Source organism: Grus americana, chromosome 4, assembly GCF_028858705.1.
Source record: "Grus americana isolate bGruAme1 chromosome 4, bGruAme1.mat, whole genome shotgun sequence".
Classification (NCBI taxonomy): Eukaryota; Metazoa; Chordata; class Aves; order Gruiformes; family Gruidae; genus Grus; species Grus americana.
Genome location: NC_072855.1, coordinates 49,419,960 through 49,443,065, shown reverse-complemented (window position 1 = coordinate 49,443,065; position 23,106 = coordinate 49,419,960). Strand labels below are relative to the sequence as shown.

The 23,106-nt window shown below is 38.6% G+C and overlaps 1 protein-coding gene across 2 annotated transcripts in view; it reads right to left on the bottom strand.

Moving 5' to 3' along the window:
* Window positions 1-23,106, bottom strand: part of TNKS (tankyrase) — a 143,941-nt gene that overhangs the window by 27,421 nt on the left and 93,414 nt on the right. For both annotated transcript variants that reach the window (XM_054824758.1, XM_054824757.1), the window contains exons 6-12: window positions 19,795-19,889; window positions 16,891-16,957; window positions 16,233-16,419; window positions 14,119-14,240; window positions 11,428-11,519; window positions 11,244-11,322; window positions 2,237-2,408 (exon numbers count right to left, since the gene is read on the bottom strand). In XM_054824758.1, coding sequence (XP_054680733.1) covers window positions 2,237-2,408; window positions 11,244-11,322; window positions 11,428-11,519; window positions 14,119-14,240; window positions 16,233-16,419; window positions 16,891-16,957; window positions 19,795-19,889 — 814 coding nt within the window. The remainder of the gene's footprint in view (window positions 1-2,236; window positions 2,409-11,243; window positions 11,323-11,427; window positions 11,520-14,118; window positions 14,241-16,232; window positions 16,420-16,890; window positions 16,958-19,794; window positions 19,890-23,106) is intronic.

Sequence of the window (23,106 nt, the reverse complement as noted above, 5' to 3'; positions counted from 1 at the left end):
GTGAGAAGCAGCTCCTGCAAGCTCAACTGTTAGGTGAAGAAGTGCTCTCAGTTCTCCCCCTGAGAAAGCTCAGGGAAGAGGGATAGTGGAACCTTCGATACAGCCAAAGCTGCCACCTCCTTTCCTAGAGTCTACCTCAACCTTCTGGAGCAGTTCCACTAGCAAGCAGTTGGACTCGATGATCTTAAAAGTTTTTTCCAACCTAAATGATTCTATGATTCTAAGAGATTCAAACACATGCTGCAATAGAAGGGTGGCAGCAGGGGTTTGACACAAATGTTAGGGACTGTGGGCAGAGCATGGCATGCAAACTCCTGTTGTTGGAGCAGGTTAAGATTTAAGCTCACACCTTCTTCATCTTAAATTATATGCCTTCCTTTGCTCGCCCCAACAGTACCACCACCCCAACATCCTGAGGTAGGGAGAGAACAGGTGAGGTTAAGTCCTATACTGGATCCAAAGCTCTGCTCCTTAGCAATTCTTTATCTCTTCTCTGGACTCCTGTCCTTGTCTTCACAAGATAGTCAAGACCCTGACTTTGGCAAGGGTGAAAAAGGAAATCAATGAGAACCACAATCTAATTACTACAGGAAGAAGAAAATTCAATTTCACTAGATTAGAACTTGAGTACCAAAAGGCTCCACTGAGTAAAGAAACAAAACAAATCTTACTCTTTAAGAAAAGCAAAACTAGCAGCATTTTCTAGTAAGCATTTGAAAAAATTAACAAGCTCACTTTATGAGCCTTCTTATATTACATGGCCATACTCCTACCAGATGCAACCAAAAACACAAGCAGCTAGAGTAAAAGTGGTATTCACTGGCCATTTGCCATCAGAAAGCTGTTTTGATGGTTATCTCACAGTTGGGAAGTAGCTCAGCAATCAAGTGTGAGAAAAAAAAATAAATCCAGTACTCTATGGAAAATATTTTAAGCTGTGAACTCAAGAGTCAGGTAACAATCTCTATCAAAACAACTCCAACATTTAAAAGAAATATTTCTTTAATCCAATCTTACAAAAATGAACACACAGTAATATTTGGTAAATAATCTCAGCATTCATTTACTACCTTTGAAATACAGAGAACAAACCATCACCAACCCTACACTACATGCATTTTTTCAGCTTTTGAATCTTTCAGTCGTGAACACCTTCAGGGGTGTTAGAGAAAGGCTGCTACCTCTCCAATGAAAAGCAGTGCGGTATGACATCTGAAATTAGTTTTCCTAGAAAAGGTACATCAGTGAAAAATAATTTTTAATTCAAAATCCAATGAGTGTTTTCAGAATACTAGTTTTACTATTTTTAAAAATCAAACTCCTATTCTCTTTAACAGCAGGGGATATGTTTACTTTCTTCTGATTCATAGCTAATATTCTTCTCTCTCAACACACACAGAGTCATGTGCATATTTTAAACAGGTAATGCTACCCGTGTAACCAGCTATATGTAACCAGCTACAGCTCAGAAGTGGGAACACTTCAAAACAGTCCTTCCATGCATGGCTATAAAAAGCCTCTTTTTTTTTTCCTCCTTTTTTTTTTTCTTTTTTTCCTTTTTTCTTTTTTTCCCTGTTTTAAGGCAACATTGTTGAAAACACTAAAGGAAATGGAGTTTCTAGGTACCATGGGTCTTCTCATCTATCTGGGTATCTGCCTTTCTCTGACTACATGCATATCCCACTGTAAGGTGAGTTACTTGCTGATGAAATTACTCTTCTCTCTACTTGCAAAAAATTCAAATGTGACATGGGTAAAAGGATGCGAACCCCCAAGCACTTACATGAAATAATAGCGGCACCCTCTTCAAACATCTATCCACCTTTTTAATGCAAGCTATGAACAGATTGTTATCTAAACAGTATCCAGACCACTTTCCCAATAAAAATCTTTCTCTGCTAGATAAGCAGGAGATTTGAAGTAAAAGTTCAAATGGTTTAGCAACTATCAGTATTTTTGTGCCAGTAACACTCTGCTTGTGACTGCCAAAGAATGGAGTACCTAACAGGGTAGCTGATGAGAGGAAAAAGGTTTCTCACGTGTTCAGCAATATTCCAGTTGCCTTGGAACTTGTTACAAAAACCCCCAAACTCCCCACATCTGCCTTCCTACAATCTCCTCGTACAGCAGCAAGCTCTAAATCCACAAGATGCAAGTGTCTTGCATTGAAAAAGAAGATCCACAAAGCAAAGGGAGAAGCTGAAGTTCAAATACACAAGCCTTTATTTGTACCCACCACTTAGAATCTGTTGCACTGCTTCATTTCCCATTTGTGCTGCTGTGAAGCCTTGTAAAGAGATGATGGAGGGATCAGAGCCGTAGTTCAGCAAGAGCCGGCAGGTTTGCAGGTGACCTGCTAACGCAGCCCTGTGCAACGCTGTTTGACCAAGTGTGTCCAGTGCATTCATCTGAAAAATTAGCAGCAATGTAAAATAAATCATTGTTATAATTAAAAGCCTGCACCTGTCCCTTCCCTTAAGAAGAGCAATAACAAAAATTTTCTGGCATACAATTTTATCTATCAATCCCTCTGCATTGCAACTAAACAAAACCAAATGACAAAACAGGTAAACACTCCAATGTAAAGATAATTTCCTGCAGATGCTTTCCTGTCTTTTAACAATTCAGGTTATTTGTTTGCATGGCTAACAGACAACACCGGAACCCCAAAATCATACTTAAAATAGTGACCAAGCTTTTGAGAAATTCGACAAACCTTGTACAAGAAAAGCAAAACTCTCACAGAAGAGGAGAAAGAGGTAAATAATTAACCAAACAATTCAAAGATCTTCCACCTTTAAGAAAATTACTATCTGCCATCCTCAGAAGGGGAATTAACTCAACATTACTTACTACCAAGAATTAAAGCAAAACAAAGATGTCAGGTTAGAAATTCTATGAAAGAGTTGGGGAAAAAAAAAAAGGTTGGATACAAAGAGTCCATTTCCTCATCACTTTTTGTACTTTTAGAGAAGTGTTAAGTATAACTGGATATAATTCTACTCAATACAAGACTATATGAACAGGCAAAATGGAGTACTGCTTTCAAAGAGTAAGATATAATGGAAACCTATCTGTTTGTCAAGATCTAACAGAGTGTCTAAATAACTAGAAGCATCTCCACGGATTCACTATCAGAGAAAAGAAGAGAATAATAGCTTTAAAAAGTAGAAAAAAACCCTCATGAAAATAACCTTTCAAGAAGATACTTTGTACCTAGCAGCGATTCATGACAAATTTAAATGCAAATGTCCAACAGCGTTTTTACTGCTTTATGAAATACAGAACTACTCTACATTCTCTGCAAGCAACTCAGAACCTGTTATCTGTTTCCAAGCCTACAGATTGCAGGCTGTGAACTGCATGCATAATAGACCCTGTTGCTGTAAAAAATCACCTTTTTACCTTCTCAAAATCTTTGTGGTGGCAGTGAACAAAGGTTTTGCTTGTTATTTCTCACCTAAAATGCAGCCCGCAAATCCTACTACCTTTCCATTAAAACTAGTGAAAAAATATTCTGGGTAAGACACATATGCTGTAACTAAATGAAATTTAATTAGGGGGAAAACTATATAGAAAATATACAATACCAGACAGAGTAAAAAAAATTAAGTAAAATACCTGCAATACAACAATATCAAGCCACAGGAAAGAACAAAGAACTACCACGTAAATAAAGTGGAGTGTGATTCGATATTGTCTGAAATTCTTCTATATCCCCGAACAATTCTACAGACTGATAAAGCAGGAATTTCACAGGTCACAAACCTCTCTTGCAGGAAGATGTACAGGAGAACAGTTCTGCTTTCCTCTAACCGTGCTCAGCTCATGCCACTCTTAGGATTTCCCTAAAAGTTTTGTTTTAAATAAAAACTTACTGCTATCATAAATATTAACTAGATGCTGAATGTCCCAAATCCATCATTTTGTCCAGATGATGATCCTCATCTGTTTCAGGACACCGGACACCTTTCACAACTGATAAGGGCACAGAGAAAAGCAGAAGTCTGGGGCTATACAGGTTTAGTGATGGTAAAGGCAGAATGAAATGAAACTTGTGGATTCTGGAAGTAGCTGATAACACTCCGTTTGCCCAAGAAAGAATCATAACTAACATCTTCTGTAACACTGAATTCCTGTGTTAAACATGACTGTACTGAACAAATTGTTGAAGAACAGCAGCAAGGCATTCATACTGCACAATTCTATACTGACTGTGTACGTGGAAAAAATGTTAATATTCATTTGAAAAGAACACTGGCAGAGTCATCAGATCCATGATCTCACATGTCTTATGCAGGTCTCCTTTCACCTCCAAATAATTATCTTTGCCCACAATCGATTCTTGTGGCAGAAGAGTGCCAGCCATTTGAAAAAATGCCTGGTTACTTCTGGGACAAAGAGGGCTGCAGCTGACAGAGGGATCCATGCACCAAATGAAGCTGTTCCTTCCCTCAGAGGAGAATTAGGCTTTGCCAGGCAATTTCATGGGGAATATGTTCACTTTGAGGCAGATCTGCTCTCACCAATTACCCAGCATTTGTCTAAAGCCAACCCAAGAAAGTACTGCACTAAGGCTGAAAGCAACGGAATTTATTTCCAAATGAAAATCAATTTGAGCATTACAAATTGAAATAAAAACTGAGATTAAATTCTCATAAAAATCAGATCTGGTAAGACATATGCCTGGGTTAACCACTGCTCAATACTAGGTCTAAAAACATACTCCCTTTCAAATTCAAAGCTAAGCTTTAAACTCTATTTGACAAAATGTAAAATACCCAAGGTCTACTGCCTTATCTGTGTGCTGAGAAGGCAGATTGTTCTGGCTGCACTAATAAAAAAAAATAGAGAAAGGCTGCACCTCTGAATTACTTTACAGACAAGTTTTCTGCAAGGAGTTAAAAAATGACAGATTTGACAGCTTTTATTCTACAGCACGCTGGCTCTGGATCTGGTTTCTTCACCTTTTAGCATGAAAGCAGTCACTCCACTGCCCAAACCGCAACATAAAAGCGGAATGCAGTTATCAAACAAGAAGTGTTTTTAAGTAAGGCTTTTCATGGAAAGATACTGTCCTACACACTATTTCGCAATGCAGAATTCCTTCTGTTCTTTCCTTTTATCCCTTTCATTTCCTTTTCCCCATCCTGGAGAGATGCAGTAGAAAAATCAAAATGGTCACGTATCATCAGACACTGAAGAGATTTTTTTCCTCCCTGCACTGCCGCTGTCTTGGAGCAGCGGACACAGCTACAGCAATATTCCCTTGACTGCCCGGCATTTGTGGCAGCTCAAAAGCTGGGACCTGTTCAGGAAACCTTTTTTGCAAGACTTCATAAGCATATCAGCTTTCTGTTGGTATCAAATGTCCTAAATATTCTCCTACTCCTTGATACTAGAGCAGCACAAAATGCAACAGCTTCCAAGCACTGCAATTTTCTCTGTGAGATCTTTCCTAAAGATGCACATTCTAAAAATCACATGTGAAACTTGTGCTCTGCCAGCAATTCCAGCATCACAGTATCCTTCCCTGCAATGCAAGTGTTCTAACTGCTCTCCTGCTGCATTTATTCTGAAGACGACTTGCAGTATGTCTTCTGTCTTTGTGCATCGCTAACAATAAATGGGCTAGGAGTGAAGAGGCGCTAGTGGCAATTTCAAGCTCTGTCAGAAGAGAAAAAAATGAAACAAGAAAAGAAAGGTCTAGTTCCACTCAAAGCTCCTATGTGATCCAGCCATATATTCCACAGTTGCCCTTTTGCATAAAAGCTTAAGATTAATGTCACTAAGTTTGGATGTCTAAGCAGTGAGAAAAGTTGAACAGATCACACAGTTCTCCATGTTGTTAACCATCGTAGTCCAGAACCTGCCACATTTCTGAAAGGAAATTTAATTTCTCAATGCTTATTCTTTCCTGAGAAAAATCACACCTCTACCTGAAACATTACAAGCAAATGTATTATGCAACAAGGTTATTCAAAACCATTTAAGTCTGTTGTGTGGGTCTAAATAGATGGTGACTGTCTTCAAATTCTTGATCAAGAAAGGCTGGTGACATGCTACTCCAATGCACAAAAATAATTGTATTATGCAAAGATCCATAAAGCAAGATCCTTCTAGTAGAGCAGAATGAAGCATGCTACCATCATGATCAGGGACGCTATCTAACATGACCTCAGGAAAGCTCATTTTAAGATTTGGCTGGACAGGGTGCTGGGCCATCTTGTCTAGACAGAGCTTTTGCCAAGAAATGTTGGACCAGATGATTCTTGAGGTCCATTCCAACCTGGTATTCTATGATTCCTCTTGCAGAAGAATAGGTTCAACAGTATCCTTTAGAAACATGACACAGTTAAACAAATTGCATTCATTACATCTCTACATTTGCCCAAGATATCAGTGACCTTCCATGCTTGCAGGTCTGTCTTTCCAACAATCACTCCAGTTCAGAAAATACTTTAATCCTTTTCTTCTGCACTCCTAGAAAGCTGAATGTCTTTCTGAACATATTAAATTTCCCATGTATCTGTAAATTCAGACAAGGAGCTAGTTATAAGAGGTATCAAACTATCTGGCAATACAACAAAACAGGATGAAAGCCACTTTTTCATTAGTTGACCACCTTCAAATTATTTTCTTTTTAAACAAAGGATTTTGACCATCTTCAAAGATACAATCGTGGCACTCAAAGATTTGCTCATGGGTCTAATGAAAAAAATAGTTTATGTTTGAGGATTCTTTAAAGATCTCTGCTTTCATTTTTCATTAGGTACTCTGAGGATATTCAACATCAAATAAGCAGTGGTGTGAAATGCTCTTTCATATTGCAGATCAGGCGAACAAGTAAAAACTGAGTGTGGCATTTAAAACTACAGACATTTATGATCAACATTCTTGAAGAAAATTCTAAGAAACTCCAATGTTTCTCACTTGTGCCTTTGATGTACAGTTGACCAGCAGGTCAAGGGAGGTGATCCTGCCCCTCTACTCCACTCTCGTGAGACCCCATGTGGAGTACTGCGTCCAGCTCTGGGGGCCCCAGTACAAGAAGGACATGGAGCTGTTAGAGTGAGTCCAGAGGAGGGCCACGAAGGTGATGAAAGGGCTGGAGCACCTCTCCTATGAGGACAGGCTGAGAGAGTTGGGGCTGTTCAGCCTGGAGAAGAGAAGGCTCCAGGGAGACCTTACAGCAGCCTTCCAGTACCTGAAGGGGCCTACAGGAAAGCTGGTGAGGGACTGTTTACAAGGGCATGGAGTGATAGGACAAGGGTAATGGCTTTAAGATGAGTGAGGATAGATTTAGATATTAGGAAGAAATTCTTCTCTGTGAGGTTGGTGAGGCACTGGAAGAGGTTTCCCAGAGAAGCTGCGGCTGCCCCATCTCTGGAAATGTTCCAAGGCAAGGTTGGATGGGGTTTTGGGCAACGTGGTCTAGTGGAGGGTGTCCCTGCCCATGGCAGGGGGGTTGGAACTAGATGATCTTTGAGGTCCCTTCCAACCCAAACCATTCTATGAGTCTATGACAGTGAACATCTGCAAACTCAAGTAACAAGTTAATGAAAATATCTTCACTGACCATGGAATAGGCATGGCTTAGACATAACATGCTGATGTGCAAGTGATGTGCACCAAGGACTTTTTCACAGCTCAAATTACAAATCTAGTCTGTGTTATCAGTAAGGGCCAGCAAGACACACCAAAATAAGCAATTTGCGGGTACAGGTTGACTCTTGCCGACACTAATGTTCTTAGAAATATTTCTGTAAAATAAGTCTAGATCAAGCACATGTTATTCAAGCAGTCCTTCACTTTTTATTAGCATCTAACATTCTTCAAACAGCAAATTTACACAGTGATAAAATTAAGGATAATTAAATCCAGCTCCGAGACCACAAACCATCTCTTGTTCATCCCAAGCAAATTCCCTAAACAGTCTTTACCATGCTTCAGTCTGTTGCGCAAAAAAAGAAAAGCCTACTCAAACATACATACTTCACATGAACTCACTTTAGCTGTGACACAGATCACAGCTGCTCCTCGTGAAAACAGCAGTTTCCTCTCTATTGCTAAAAAATCACAAATTATTTTCAATCTACAAAACTTTACATGACTTTGTGTCCTCAATTCATTACTGGATTTTTTTTGTGGATCACCTGCCTGCCTTTTGGCACTGTATTTCAGAAAAAAGTTCCACTTTCTCTGAAGCTCAAGTTACTCATCTTTTTCAAATTGTTACTCTCTCTATAATCAGTAGTGGTTTCCAGAAGGTAGATTAAAGCTGACTTGTATAGTACCTTTCCTTTGTTAGAAGAAATGGTTGCAAAGTAAAGAAAATATGGTAGGTGTCTCCCATGCACGCTTCAGTAAGCATTTGATATGGGATCACATGGGAAATTTTTATTTACTTTGTATGGAAAAACAGAGATTGGTTGAAGAACTTAACATATTGAAAGGGGGAGGTCTGTTTAGTGATTGGTTGTGGGATAATTTTGTTTTAATATTTTCATTAATGATCTTGACACAGAAGAATTGTGCTGAAGGGCATGAATCCAAGAAATTAGCAAGAAAAAAAAATTGAGATTCTCTGTGTACTACAAGACTACAGGAAGGGTCTGAGCACCACTGTGTCATGTGTATTAAAAAGGCAAACATGATCCCAGTATGCATTAGTCCAGCATTTACATCAGAGATACGGAAGTGCCATCACATAAGGCAGTGGGGGAACGAATTCCATTTTTGTTGCCTGAGCTCCAAGTTCTCCTCTGGCGCTAGGAAAGAGGAGGGTTATAAGAATGATTAGGAAATGGCAACGTTCCCTTATGAGGGAAGACTAAGTGTTTGAGGCTGTTAGGCTACCAAAAAAAAGGCTAAGAAGAATCAGTTTCTTCATTGCAAATACCTCAGCAAAGGAAGCATCAAAATTGAAAAGATGTATTTAAACTGCAGGAGAGTGCTACTCAAAGAACAAATGGGTATTCACTGTGAGGTTGCTATTGCAAGGGGACTAGATTGACTAGCTCATGAAAACCCTCTCGTAAAAAATATGACTAGACAGGATCAAAGAGCCTAGTACATCTGAATACATCTTATGAAGTAACTAAAATTCAAGGCACAAAAAGCGTAAACAGGAAGAAAAAGCTTCCAGAAACACAAAAGGAAAAAATCAAAAACCTGTATCATGCTTCAGGGATTAAAGTTGCCATGTCCCAACAATCAGAAACAAAGAAATATCAATGTTAAGAGTGTCTGATGAACTGAATGCCTACAGCCAAAGCATGAGCAAGAGGTCAAACGACAATATACAAGACAAACATTTTAGAGTGATTAAGTATGCCTAGTTAACTAATTAATACTCCAGAGCGTATCCCATCCAGGAACTTCAAAGTGCTTCATAAGCCTTAATGACCTACCTCTCATGAATAACCATGATTGCATTATGTACTGTTCTACAGCTAAGGAACTTTGGACACCAATAAAAAGGGACTTGATTCATTGCAGTATGGAAATATAAGCTTAATTTTAACTATGAGTGGTCTCCTGCCATGCACTTAAGTGTTTTGCTAGTTCATAAATGTGAATGGCTATCCTCAGAATAACATTGCAAGCATACACCAGGATATGAACGAAGAATGGGTTTTAATGACCACCATGTACCTCTATTTACTGTCAATGGAAAAAACCAACGGAACACACCACTCAGCATGGTTCTGTAGATAACTGTGGGCAACTCACCACCATCCCTCAATCCACAAGTGACTCATAGATCATGATTTAAGAACCCCTGCTTCAGGACATAAAAGAATTAAAAGCTATCATCAGAATGTGCTGCCAACACAAACAATAAAACTGGGCCATTCCAGTAAGGATGACATCTTTGAGCTTATGCCTAACCTGGCTACACAGGGCTACATTTTCAAGGGAGCACTAATTTAAATACCTACAGTGTAGCAGCAGGCTTTCCAGAAATCCTCAGCACACAGAAACTCCAGCATGTCCAGTTCAGGGCCTAGCCAAATACCATCAGTACTGAATTCCTGTGCAAAATCAGATCCATAAAGTATCTATTCCTACAGCAAATTTTTTTTTTTCACTTTCAGTGCATAGTTATGCTACTAAGAGTGAATCTGGGAAAATTATAATGAATGGTTTTAACCACTACAGTGGAGATCTCTGGCTCTGCTTTCCTCCCCCCGCCCCGGGAAAATCTTGATATGTCATTACTGCATCAGCATTCTCAAAATACAATAAACTCTGTCATGGCTTTGTTGTTAAGCTATTTTATGATGCCGTTAAAGCACTATGAAAGTGAATCAGATACTGAAGTCTGGCAATGAGCTCTCATACAGGCTTATAAATTACAATTCATTGTTTCAAAATAAAAAGACTTAGTATTAACTATGCATAGAATTACATTGCTCGCACCTCCTAGCATGTCAAGAGTGACACACTAGATTATTACAAGTATATTTCTTCATTTCTAGCTCCCTGAATGAAGATGAAGACTCAAAGAGTAATGTGGGTGCCCTTAAAAGCAAAAATAAGGACATCATTTATATTTCAAACAGTGCAAAGGAAGTACCCATCAAGAAGAATTTCTGAGAAAATTAAGTAGCTAAGTATATCATTACCATGGATGTCAAGTTTGCTGCTAAAACTCAGAGAAAGATCATTCTGAAATACTGCTGAAAGATGCTTAAAAGACATCCTAAAGAAAGTTATGTTTTCCTCTGCTGTTAATTAATAACTTGCTGAACTTGTTTCTAAGCAAGCTTCACAGTAGGCTCACGAATTACATTGGTCAGGACCTATCAATGGCTAAAGGGCACGGCAAAACAATCAGACCAAGAGAACAAGAAGCAAGCAAGGACTAAGGGATGTCCAGCATTAGACTACTAAACTCAGTGTCAGCAAACTCAGACATTGGATATTGTCAAGCCAACAAGATAAAGCAACAAGATGCACCTAGATGACCACACTTACTAGAAATGAACAGCGAGATTCATTTAAAATGAGTAAACTAGACTCCTAAAGCCTGTATTCAGTTACTTGGAGAGAAGATATAATTTTCAAATGTGATTCCTGAACATCCTATACTGATTTAAGATAAACACACTTCCAAGTTAACATAAGAAGCACAAGGCATGCAGAAGAAAAGTCAACTAAAAACTAACATTGTACTTAACCAATATAACCCTTCTCTTCCCTTTTGCCTGAAATAAAATGTATTTAAGTATATTTACCTTTGCTCCATGTTTATGCAGAACTTCCATGACATCATTATGAGCTTTTTCAGCTGCAACATGTAAAGGTGTCATGAAACTAGGGGAAAAAAAGGGGGGAGAAGGGGTGGGGGAAAAAGATATTAGTTTTATATTCCTAGTATGACAGAGCCCTTTGAAAAATTTAAAAATTTCAGAAACCTACTCTTTGTTTTTCTCATTAACATTTGCTCCTTTCCTGAGCAATAGTTCTGTAACTTGCTTCCGCTTGGGATGCACAGCGGCCACAGCACAGTGCTGCAAAAAAGTAAATATAAATTATATTTCAACTACACAGATGACAACGATCTTTAAGATCCATGACTACTACTCTTAATTATTCTGCTAAACGTCAGAAATTTACAAACAGAATCCACCATATTTTTGCCAAAACATATAACATACTGAACAAAATACAAGCTAGTGATCAATGCTAAATTATTCTACTCAGAAAAATAATTTTCATTTTAAAGCTATTTGTCACTAACGAAAACAGCAGTATGTTCCCAACTACAATAACAAGATATCAGGACAAAACCAGTGCATAATGCACAAAGAAGGTAAAGACAAAGAGCTCAAACCAGCCTAACTTTCCACAGAGGGACTCCAAAGGGGCGGTTAAGATTCTGCTGCTGCTTCCAGATTAACATGGCTTTTGAGCATTGCTTTGTTTCTTCTTCTATTTCAGTGCATACTGAAGTTGTTAACCCAATGGCAATTCTGTCAGGCACCCAGTTACAAATTATGTAATAAACAAACAGGCAATAAAGTTCTCTTAGATTATCTTCTTTTCCATGCTATGAGAAAGATACACCCTGACCTTGTGGGATGCCGAACAGCCCTTTGCTAGGTGTAACTATTCTCCTGAAGGTGGCTGGGGTCTACTTGTTAGTTTGTCTGTGCCGTCGGCACCCAGAAGTGAGCGCTTTGTGTCTCCCTTTTTCCTTTGATCCTCTGCAGAGACTAGATTCAATCTGTCCTGACATTTTCTCAACAGTGGCCCTGTCAATGCATTCCTGAGGCCTGAAATTACAAGCACGGTTCCAGATAAGCTGGACACCGTACTTTAAAATCGGTCCAGAAATGCTTGTCTCGAGTCTGGATGTCTCAAGATAGCAGACCACAAGAAACAGGAGATAGTTTTGAATATTTTTGTTTATATGTTTACCCTTGTTTTAAACCAGTAACCTGTAAAAAGCAGGTAGTGTCCTGGAACAGACTTCTCAAACTTTCCAATAGCAAACCTATAGCTTTTACAATGAGATATACCCCAGATAGAATGCTAATAAGTAGTAATAGTACTGATAACCATCTTTTGCCCAGTTTCAGTGTTCACTATGAACTAACTGCCACTCAAGCTTTCACACTGCTGTTAGTTAGCAGAGCACATCCAAGTTTTGGAAAGGTGAGCTTTGTAAATAAACATTAAGATCAACTTTTGCTCTGAAGAGTGGCAGTATTTTTGAGGCTTTGCAGATAATAACCTATCTGTATTTCCTGCCAACACAATAAACCAGCACTAAAAGCAACACGAATGCTGAAATATTGCCAAACCTCAGAGCAACACTGAAACACAAGCCAGGTGCTTGCTTTGGCCTTTGTGGGGTAAGAGGGCACAGACCCCAGTGCCCCACGGTAAAAGATACCATGCTTACAACAGGAATAGCTCACGTACACTGTATGTAACCTTATCAGATCCTGGAAGCTAAGTCCTGCCACTTGGATGGGAGACCACTTGGAAATCTCAAGTACAGGAGGCAAAAACTGAGAAATCCCAGTCAAATACTTACTCAACAGTGAACCAAAGGCATCAATAGAGCTAACATAGCCCATTTTCTGTCTCTGCAGAATGAGCAGGCGGACAACAAAGAACACCACAAGACTACGAAGTGATCATTACACAGCTAAAAGAGATGCCATGTATCAGCCGCTGATATACTCAGGAAGGGATAACATCATCCCAAATTTCCTACTGCCTTCCTGTTCAGCCTCTAAATATCTCTTCTCTGTCTTGCTTCTAAGTTCAGGCTAGGACGTTGAGTCCTCCATGGAGAGAACAGAGCATACAGATGCCTGGTAGCCAACACACACTGCTTTGCTCACCACCGCAATGTTTGTAACACTAAATACGCAGTGTATGCCTGCAGCTGAGGCCTACCACTGTGAAGAAGATGTTCCACTGAGTAAAGTGTCATAACTAAAATGGTTTTAATAATACCATCAGTCCCTCTCAACTTCAACATCTTCACTACATCTGGGATACTGGCTGTGTTCTTTGCCTCCACTGCTTCTTCAAACAATGAAATAAGAGCAGGAAACTGCCAGGAAAGTCTCAAAGATACCTGTTTCTGCAGCTAATGTGGTATTGTCAGTACTATTCCAATCCTGTAAGAGCCTGTCATATACACCTAGCATCCATTTTCACCACAATTTATATACCCTATGAAGAAAATTTGTAATCCAAGTTTGCCCACATAAAACATGAAGGAAGCACTGGGCCACTGCAATAGAATTTAATCCCAGAAAATCACAGCAACTGATCAACTAAAAAAAAACCCAACCAAAAAAACCCCAAACAAACAGTGTAATGGGGAAAAAAAAGTGGAAGAGAAGTGAAAAATGACAGGTGAGGAGTGGCCAAAGGGTTTCTTTAAGCTACCGGGAAGAAAAAAACGTGATTTAAAATTAAATAACCATTATAGAAATAACATCATATCATTTTTTCATATAAAGTGTTTAATAGTAAATCCTCAATCTCAGACAATTAATGCATTTTCATAGGGTAGAAATAAAACTCCTCAACTAGCACTACCACCACATTTATCATGAAACAAATGGATTGACTGTATAATCTCACCAGTGCAGTCTCATGCGACTGTGGTTGCTTAAAATTAATGATCTCCAAAGCAAGTGTCTTTTTCACTTTGGCTAGGTCTGCCTCTCTGGCTGCTTGCAGTAAAGAGTGTCCTTTGAATTCATCTGTTAGAGGAAAAAGATGCATTTAGTATTCAGCAACATGTCACATTTATTAATGTTATTGGAGAAAGGTAGCTATACTCAATTAAGAGGAAGTAAGAGTATTTCTGTACATCTGCAGATAGTGGCTGACCTGGGACACAGAACATGAAACATGGTTTACCGAAACTAAAGGGACATTCTAAAGGAGAGGGGAAGTGATTCCTTGAGTAAAATCTTTATAGCTTTTTCTCCATCTTATCTTCCACCCGCTTGATGTTAAATGCATATGTGACCTCTAAATTACCAATGTATGTGTTCAAGTGAGCACAATGCTATTACATGCTCTTCAGAGAAAAGCATTACAGTTGCTTTTCAAAAACCTTATTGTATTTACAACTACAAATAATTCAAGGTAATGCCTGAACATATAATTTAAATATTAAATATTAAACCATTGGTCTTAAAGAAAGCTAACCAGCTAAGCATTTGAAGTTGGTCTGCTGCAAATATGAGAGAGGTTTTAATAGCAGCTTATCTTTGCAAGTACAGAGAGGTAATTTTGTTATTTTCAGTATTACATCTTGTTCAGTTCAGCAACTAGTTCATTTTAGGTTTAAATCATTTTGCATTTGTAAAGGACTAGAAGTGTTTCTCTTAAAATGTCAAATTAAAGGTAGGCTAGCAAGAATGACGTCTGAACTTGGGAACTAGGAAAAAAAAAGCGTAACATCTCAGTTAAAATCATATTTTTCTTTCATAAGCAAGCTTGAAATGCTAAGCTTGTTAACAGAGGCTTTCTGCTCCCACCCTTGTTTTAATATGTGGTGCATTTATAGATTTAGAAATAAAAATAAATGTAATAAAGTTTAAGTTTTCATTTCAAACAGAATTAAAATTTCTTTGTAAACAAAGCATTACACAAAGCACAAGTACAAATGAATCTTGAACTAACAAATAAATGTAATTTTATTCCTGAAGTATAAAACCAAAGAACTCAAGAATATAGTAAACATGTTACTTTGGGTATGCAAATACAGGATGCCCCATCAAGATATTGTCAAATTTGTCATAATGTTTCCATTTGTGTACACATTTCAATGGATATTAATGGACATGAATCTTTCCCCTCTCCTCTCCAGGAACTATAAATAGCAGAAATAAAACAAAGTTTAAATACTTTTTTTGCTTGCTAATTTAAACAAATGGTAAATTAACCTGCCTCAAAGCCAGAAGCATTTCCCAAGTTAGCCCAGACTAGAGAAGTATCTAAGAGATAGTAACACCCTCCTCTTGTCTCCTACAGCAAAGTTTTCTGCTGCACACGATCTCACCACTTTCATACGCAAAGAATAGTGACAGATGACAACCTGACTAGCTGTGATTGTGAGTAGTGCAGGATCACATTCTTAGTGCATCAGAGGGGGCTTCTGCTATATTGCGAAGCTGACAGACAAAACCAAAAGCTTATTTACAATTGAGTTCAGAATCTACTTCTCAAGAAGTTTTCTGTATAACTTCATAATGCTTTGCTTCCATACTTGTCTCAATTATCTTTTACAGTGTATAACAATAAGAAAACAAATCCCCAAAAGAGGGCACATAAAGGCAGACAAATTCAAATTTGAGCTGAAACATTGTTTTGTAAACAGCACGAGGACTGCAAAGACTACAAAAGAAGGTGCTGGAATTTCCATGTCTTCAAGTTTACACACCAAAGCTACCTACCTCCTAGAAGCTACTCTTTAAGTGTGATACAGAGCTTCCACGTACAAGTTTCTACGTGACTTAACTGGACTTTAAGCATAAAAAACTCCCATGGTCACTGATTCAGCAGTGCCTTAAACATTTTAAATCTAAGAAAATCAGACAATATCATGAACAGTATAAAGCAAGAGGCATAGCTGCAGCTACACTGCTGCTTTGCATCTACTTGTGAAGTATGAGGAAGCTGGCTTGAAAGAAAAGCACCCCTCAACACCCACCGACAACTGTTCCCAGTCTGAAAACACTTACAGGTCAGCCTCTCCCTTAGCTCAGGTGTTGGAGCCATATCGACCGCGCTCTTGCCGTGGCAGTTGACTAATGTGGGATCTGCACCGTGACTCAGCAGGAGGGAGCAGACCTCTACACGGTTCTTGGAAGCAGCCTCATGCAAGGGGGTAAATTGCCAGAGGTCCATGGCATTCACACAGGCACCATGCTAGCACAGCAAAGAAAGCCTTATATTAGTAAGAAATCGTCTTCAACAACTAAAAGCTTACAGATTTTCATTTCATTATAAAAACCGGTTCCATTCTTTCATATACGAACGCATACACAAAGAACAATTAAAAAAATTCCTTCATATACAAAAAAATCCCCTGTTGAATCCTCAAAAAAATTGGAATTTCTGTATGAGCTAGTTTTTCAGTAGAACAGAGTTTTCCATAGAAAAATTCAAATAAATGAAACTCTACTATCTGCCCAAAGAAATTAGGTGGGGAAAAACCCCACATACACTGTACCACAGAAAGACCTGAAGTTACAGGCTTCCGAAACGACATACAGGACATGTGAAACTTGTTACGACAGGAAAAAAAAATAATCTTCCTTTTCAACTCTGGTATAAATAGTTCATATCTCACCTAACACATCTAAATCTACAATAATTACTTTCCATCCTTCTGCTTACCTTAAGCAGCAGCTCTGTAACCTCATAGTGTCCATATGAACATGCATTATGAAGAGGCACAAGACCACTGTATAGAAGAAGGCAAATGACAAATTTATTTCATTAGTATTTCTGAAGAACAAGGAATAATTTTCTCTCTACTGAGAGATGAACTGAAAAAAAGTTAAATCTAAAATATTTAAATATTCAAATATTTAAAAATTAAGATTCGCAGACTAATGGAAAAATCCAATCTTGCCAAATAACATCTTACTTGTGAGTAGCATTAAAATGTTTTGGGGTTTTTTTGTCCTAACGGGCCACAGATGTTTAATCTACCACTAAGATTAGCATTAATTGGCTTTGAAATGATCTTTCTTGAAGCTATTAAGGGGGAGGAAGTCCCATTCCACATTCAATTTGCTCAAGAGAAGTCACTGTTCATTTCTGCCTAAATATGAACTCCTGTTTATTTAAAATGCTATGTGAAAGGCAAAACTCCCCAGATAACGCTAACATAACTCCTGGGTATATTATGAAGATGTACAAATATCCATAGAAAGCAGACCAAAATTGCTGCTCCAGACTGTGGAATGACCTGATTTTACTCCTTTTTTTTTTTTACAGTACAACCTATATAATTGTGCAAGATACTTCTGAGAGAGTCTCTGTAATTTTTGTACAGCTATATTACTGGAGGCCATACTTAAAAATGACACTAGCAAAGTAAATAACAGGGATTTAGACATAAACACAAGACGTAATAAAAAAAGTCATGCATTGAAAGGGAGATGCAAAGAGGACAATTATTACAGAGGACAAAATGAGTTTAATTCAAGCCAAGCCAGACAGGCTAGTTATGGCTCAACAGATCAGGATACATAATACACTGAAAACAATAATTAACCCTTCACCATTTATGAAAAATACAGGGGATGTTTTCCAGAATTGCAAAATCAACTCAAAGAGCCCTGGGACAGCACGTACTAGAAAACAGGGTAAACAATTTTAAATTAGATGATCTCAAAAGCATCATTGCACTTGTCAGAGGAGAGGGAAAAAAATTGTTTTGGGGAAATTTTTCAAACTGTTATTTTCCATCATTACTTCTCTTAATTACAACTTATGGGTGTATGTGTGAGAGGAGAGAGTATCCAGTCCACGAAGCACTCAAAAAACCTGCCTTCTTCCAAAATGATGGTCATCTAAGAGGACTGAGGCATTCAAGGTCTCATCAGCAAAGACAGTCATTGCAGCAATCCACCTGGCCACTTTTCCAGTGCACTGTGCCTTTGTGCACAATAGCAAGAAGGCAAAGAAAGGACCAGTGGAAAAAAAGCTGCTTCCTTGGCTGCGGTCCTCTTCAGGAGTAACAAAAATTGATGACCATTTTGAAGATGCGTCACGGTTCCTCAGGACTCTCTCCAAAGTGACCCCATTGAAGAGAATCTAACAGGACTATAAAATCAATGTCACTTAATTTAGTTCCCTAAATTATAAATGACATTTATTTATAGCCTATTTACTCATAAATTATGTGGAAAATAAGAAACAGCAAGAAAAAAAATCAAAAAAACACACTGATTGTAAAGTGTGATGCCAATAAAGAAAGACAGGGAGCTTACTGGGCTGTCAGACATTTCTAAGCATGTTTGAATTGTTTTTACGTGTAATACAAAGTGTATAATTTTCTCCCCCCCCCCCCCGCCCCTTCCCCCCCCACTCAAGTTCAACTTCATTACTTTTCACACTTTTCACATAGATCGTTCAAACCTCATTAAAGCATCTATGCTGCAATTTTCTACCAAGTGGTGCTCAAATTTTGGGGAGGTGTGAAATGCCCAAGACTTGCTTAACAATGCTGGATCTACCTGAATAGGTGCTACATGCAGCTTTACTGTGGGGTTTTTGCATAATGTGTCATCATGCATTTCACAACAATTCTGATCAAAAAAAGCCATGAAGGGTGAATGTACAGAGAAAAGTGCTACAATTAGTCAACTTCAAGAGTTAAAGTACGCTTGGGACTGGTTTTGGAATAGAAAAAAAAAACAAAAAAAAAATCAAGATTTTAATTTAAAATCTCTTTTAACACTAGGCAGGACTCAGCAGAAAATGAAGACAGAGGAAGTGGCTCAAGTTTGCTGACAGAGACAGAACACACACTCATTAATATCCTACCTCTATGGACTCTGAATACAAAATGCATGCCTTTAACCAGGGCCCCAATTTCTACAATGTTAGGACTAAGCCTTCCATTCAGACCACCATGAGAATCATCACCTTAGAGTTCAGAAACGTATGGCTGAGAACGATGTACAACATGCATCGTTCCAAATTTCTGACTGCTGCGCACTTTTTGTTGGTATCTTGCTTAACTACCATCCTTATCGCAAAACCAGAATAGTTTAGCTTCTACTATATCTTGATTTTTGCTGGCAGTATCAATCAAGATAGGTCTCCAAGGACCACTAGTTGTGAGGATGTGAATGTTATTGATATTACCTGGAATTACATTCATATTCATGCAACAAGATAATGAGACTATAGAGAAACTTTTCAACGCACTTTTTTTTTTTTCACTAAGCCCATGTACTTTCTCCCCATCCCCTTCCATAAAATAGTGCTAGAAGTCCATGATTTCACAGGGTAGTCTATGCATGGAAGCAAAGAACAAGGTTTGGAAAAAAAATTAAAGGTGTAATATACGACTTAAAACAAGTGCAATCACAGCTAATCTGTTATTTGGGCTCTAACAAAAGTTCATTTATGATGAACCACACTCAGATTTTTGGAAGAAAACGTTGCATTCTCAGCCAACTACCTGAGATTATGCTGCAACATGAAACAGAGAAATAATTCCTCATCTTGATTAATATAAAACCATTGCTGCAAACAGATAATAAATCAATTCATTTTACGTACCCTTTGTCCTTTGCGTGAACATCTGCACCATGCTGAAGCAAAAGCTGGACTATTCGAACTCTGTTGTAGCCTGCTGCCAGGTGTAAAGGAGTGGACTGCAAAGCAAAAAAAAACCAAAGCACCCAAGATGAAGAATGGGAGCCACATAAATGTAGAGTCCTGCATTTCCTGCCGTTTAAGTACTCTTTGTTTCTCTTACACATTCGATCAAGGTAAGTTACGCTTCCCTTCTGTGATTAGCGAAATTAACAAATACATAGCACGTGCATGCCCTTCCTGTTGTCAAACCAACTAAATGTTCCTTAAGGTGGGGAAGAATCCAGGTATCTCCTAAGGCAATAACAAGCTCATAATTTAAAGTTAATTTAAATAATGTCCAAACATTATTTTGTTTGGGTTTTTGTTTGTTTTGCTTTGTTTATTTTTTTAAAATGCTGTAATTTCATTACTTTTTAAAATGGTAGTTTTTTTTTTTTAATTCATGAGCAAATTTATGCAGTTCAAGCTGCATACTCACAGGTTACAAAACTGCTTGTATGCACACTTGTTGCAACAAGTGCACAAGAGGCAGACTGCAGAGCAAGAAATAATGCATTTAACTCATAGCAGGAATGTTTGTCTTCAGGTCTGCACCAAACAAGCAGCCATACATGTTCTGTACTGTGCTAAGCAAACTGTATGCAGTTTGCTGTTTCCTGCAAAATACACATCTTCAGCAGTAACGCACTCCACTGCATAATAGAGTAATAACAACACCTTTCTCCACAGCTAATTTGTAAGAATTTTAATTGAAAGCTTTTGAAGTTGACAACAGTAATTCCCCTTGAAGTTTATTTTAGAAGTTTTTTATTACAAAATAAATTTTGTATGCTGTTTTAGTCCGAAGGAACTGATTTCTTACATGAATGGGCAATGACGTTTCCTCCTTCCCAAGGCTGAGGAGCAGAGGATTTTAAAGGGATCTTTGTTGCAAATTATTTTGTGGTGCACAACCAAATAACACAATTTTATTACAGTAAAATCCCATACATAAACCAGCTTGAACACATGGGAAGATATATATATCTCACAGTACTAAGCCAAGTCAGATTTACCGTCAGCATTAAAAGATCATTAAGCTGAAGGAGGGTAGATTTAGATTAGATGTTAAGAAGAAATTCTTCATTCTGAGGGTGGTGAGGCACTGGACCAGGTTGCCCAGAGAAGCTGTGGCTGCCCCCTCCCTGGAAGTGTTCAAGGCCAGGTTGGATGGGGCTTTGGGCAACCTGGTCTAGTGGAGGGTGTCCCTGCCCATGGCAGGGGGGTTGAAACTAGATGGTCTTTGAGATCCCCTCCAACTCAAACCATTCTATGATTCGTTTTACAGTATTACAGGTGCTGTATGTCCATAAATGGTATGGATTTCTGGGAATTAATACATGTTTAGTATGACCATAACTTGGACTGTATTATCTTTTACTATAGTCTCAACACTTAGCTACTTTGCTCCAGAAAGATTAACTACTTTGGCACCTACCAAGTGTCCTGTGTACCACAGTAAGGACACAGCTTGTACTGTCAGAAATGACAGCGCAGAGCATCTCTAAGAAAAACACCTGGGTAACTCAGTTTATTTGGTGAATGTACTGTTTTTGGCTGAGATAGAGTTAATTTTCTTCCTAGCAGTTGGTCTAGTGCTGTGTTTTGGATTTAGGATGAGAATAATGTTGATAACACTGATGTTTTAGCTGTTGCCAAGCAGTCAAGGACTTTTCAGCTTCTTACACTGCCCTGCCAACAAGAAGGCAGGGGGTGCCCAAGAAGTTGGGAGGGGGCACGGCCAGGACAGCTGACCCAAACTGGCCAGAGGGATATTCCATACCATACGATGTCATGCTCAGTATATAATTGGGGATTGGCCTGGAGGTGGGGTACCTCAGGAACTACCTGAGCATTGGCTTTGGGTGGTGAGATATTATGCTGTTCATCACTTGTTTTGTATATTATCAGCATTATCATCATCTTCCTTTTCTGTCCTATTAAGCTGTTTTTATCTCAACCTACGAGTTTTACTTCTTTTCCATCTTCAATTCTCTCCCCCATCCCACTGGGAGGGAGCGAACAGCTGTGTGGTTGTTTTAGCTGCTGGCCAGGTTAAACCATGACAGTGAAGCAGTTATGCAAGTTTCTCTATGACCCATCTTCAGAATTATTTACACTCACAATAAGGACCTCTAACACTCCTAACCTGAAGATCCCTAAAGTATCTCCAAAGTAGAAAACTACCACCACTAAAACAGGTCAAATCTTTTAAGTGTTTGGCCATTCAAATAGTTAGAATATATTATTCTGTTCCAGAAAGGCTTCTACTACTGAATTAAAAATTTGGACTGATCCAGAAGGTATTATATTCTTTTCACATCTGCCCCTATTATAAAATAGCTGGCTTCTACATATCATAAACACTAATGAAAATATGGATAAAGATTATGCCACTATTGACATTAGCAGAATACTTCAGTGCTGTTTATTCTGACAATTGCCTTGGTTTGATTACTAAATCCAGTTTTATCACTTCAATTAATAACTCAGAAAACCTGAAAGGAATTTGAAATGGACTGCGGAAAAGAGTCTATTGAAAGGTCTAAACTCCAGAAGAAATTGCAGCAAACAATCTTTGGACCGCAGCAGGATCCTTTAACGTCATGACAATTAAGCTATATCCATTCTTGACTGCATGCTACTTCTAAAACAACAATGGCAGACTTCCAAAGATGATGCTTTACTCACATTAAACATTATTAATAGAGATGTTCTCAATAAAGATACATCAACCTTGGAGTCTTGTCCACTGCTTAAAATTAGAACTACTGTGGATCAAGCTAGGACTGTGCATTTTGTATTTCTAGGGTTGTTAGACCTGCATTTGCCAAATAACTTCATTAGAGAAGAAACCCAAAACATTTCAAGCTTATAGTTGCACAACAAATGATCTAAGTGAAGCAAAACAGTGTAATCCCAAATCTTCAGAAAACTTATATCCCCGCCTTTCAGAAAGGTGAGTTACTTCTCCCTGAGCAAGGCCACAGAGACACCACAGGCCCACGAATGAACACAGAATACCACGTCTTCCCCAGCGCACCAGGAATTAGTTATTTAACTGCAGCTAGGCACTTGATGTTTGGCCTGTTTGCCTTCTGAGCCACAGCGGTTTCAGCGAAGCTGCGTGCCGTGCTGCGGCTGCCTCTCCAAGGAGGAGCTAACTGATGATCCCTGCACCCATCCCTGGAGACGGGGCTGAGATCTGTGCCAGTCTTCGTGCTTTGACTCTGC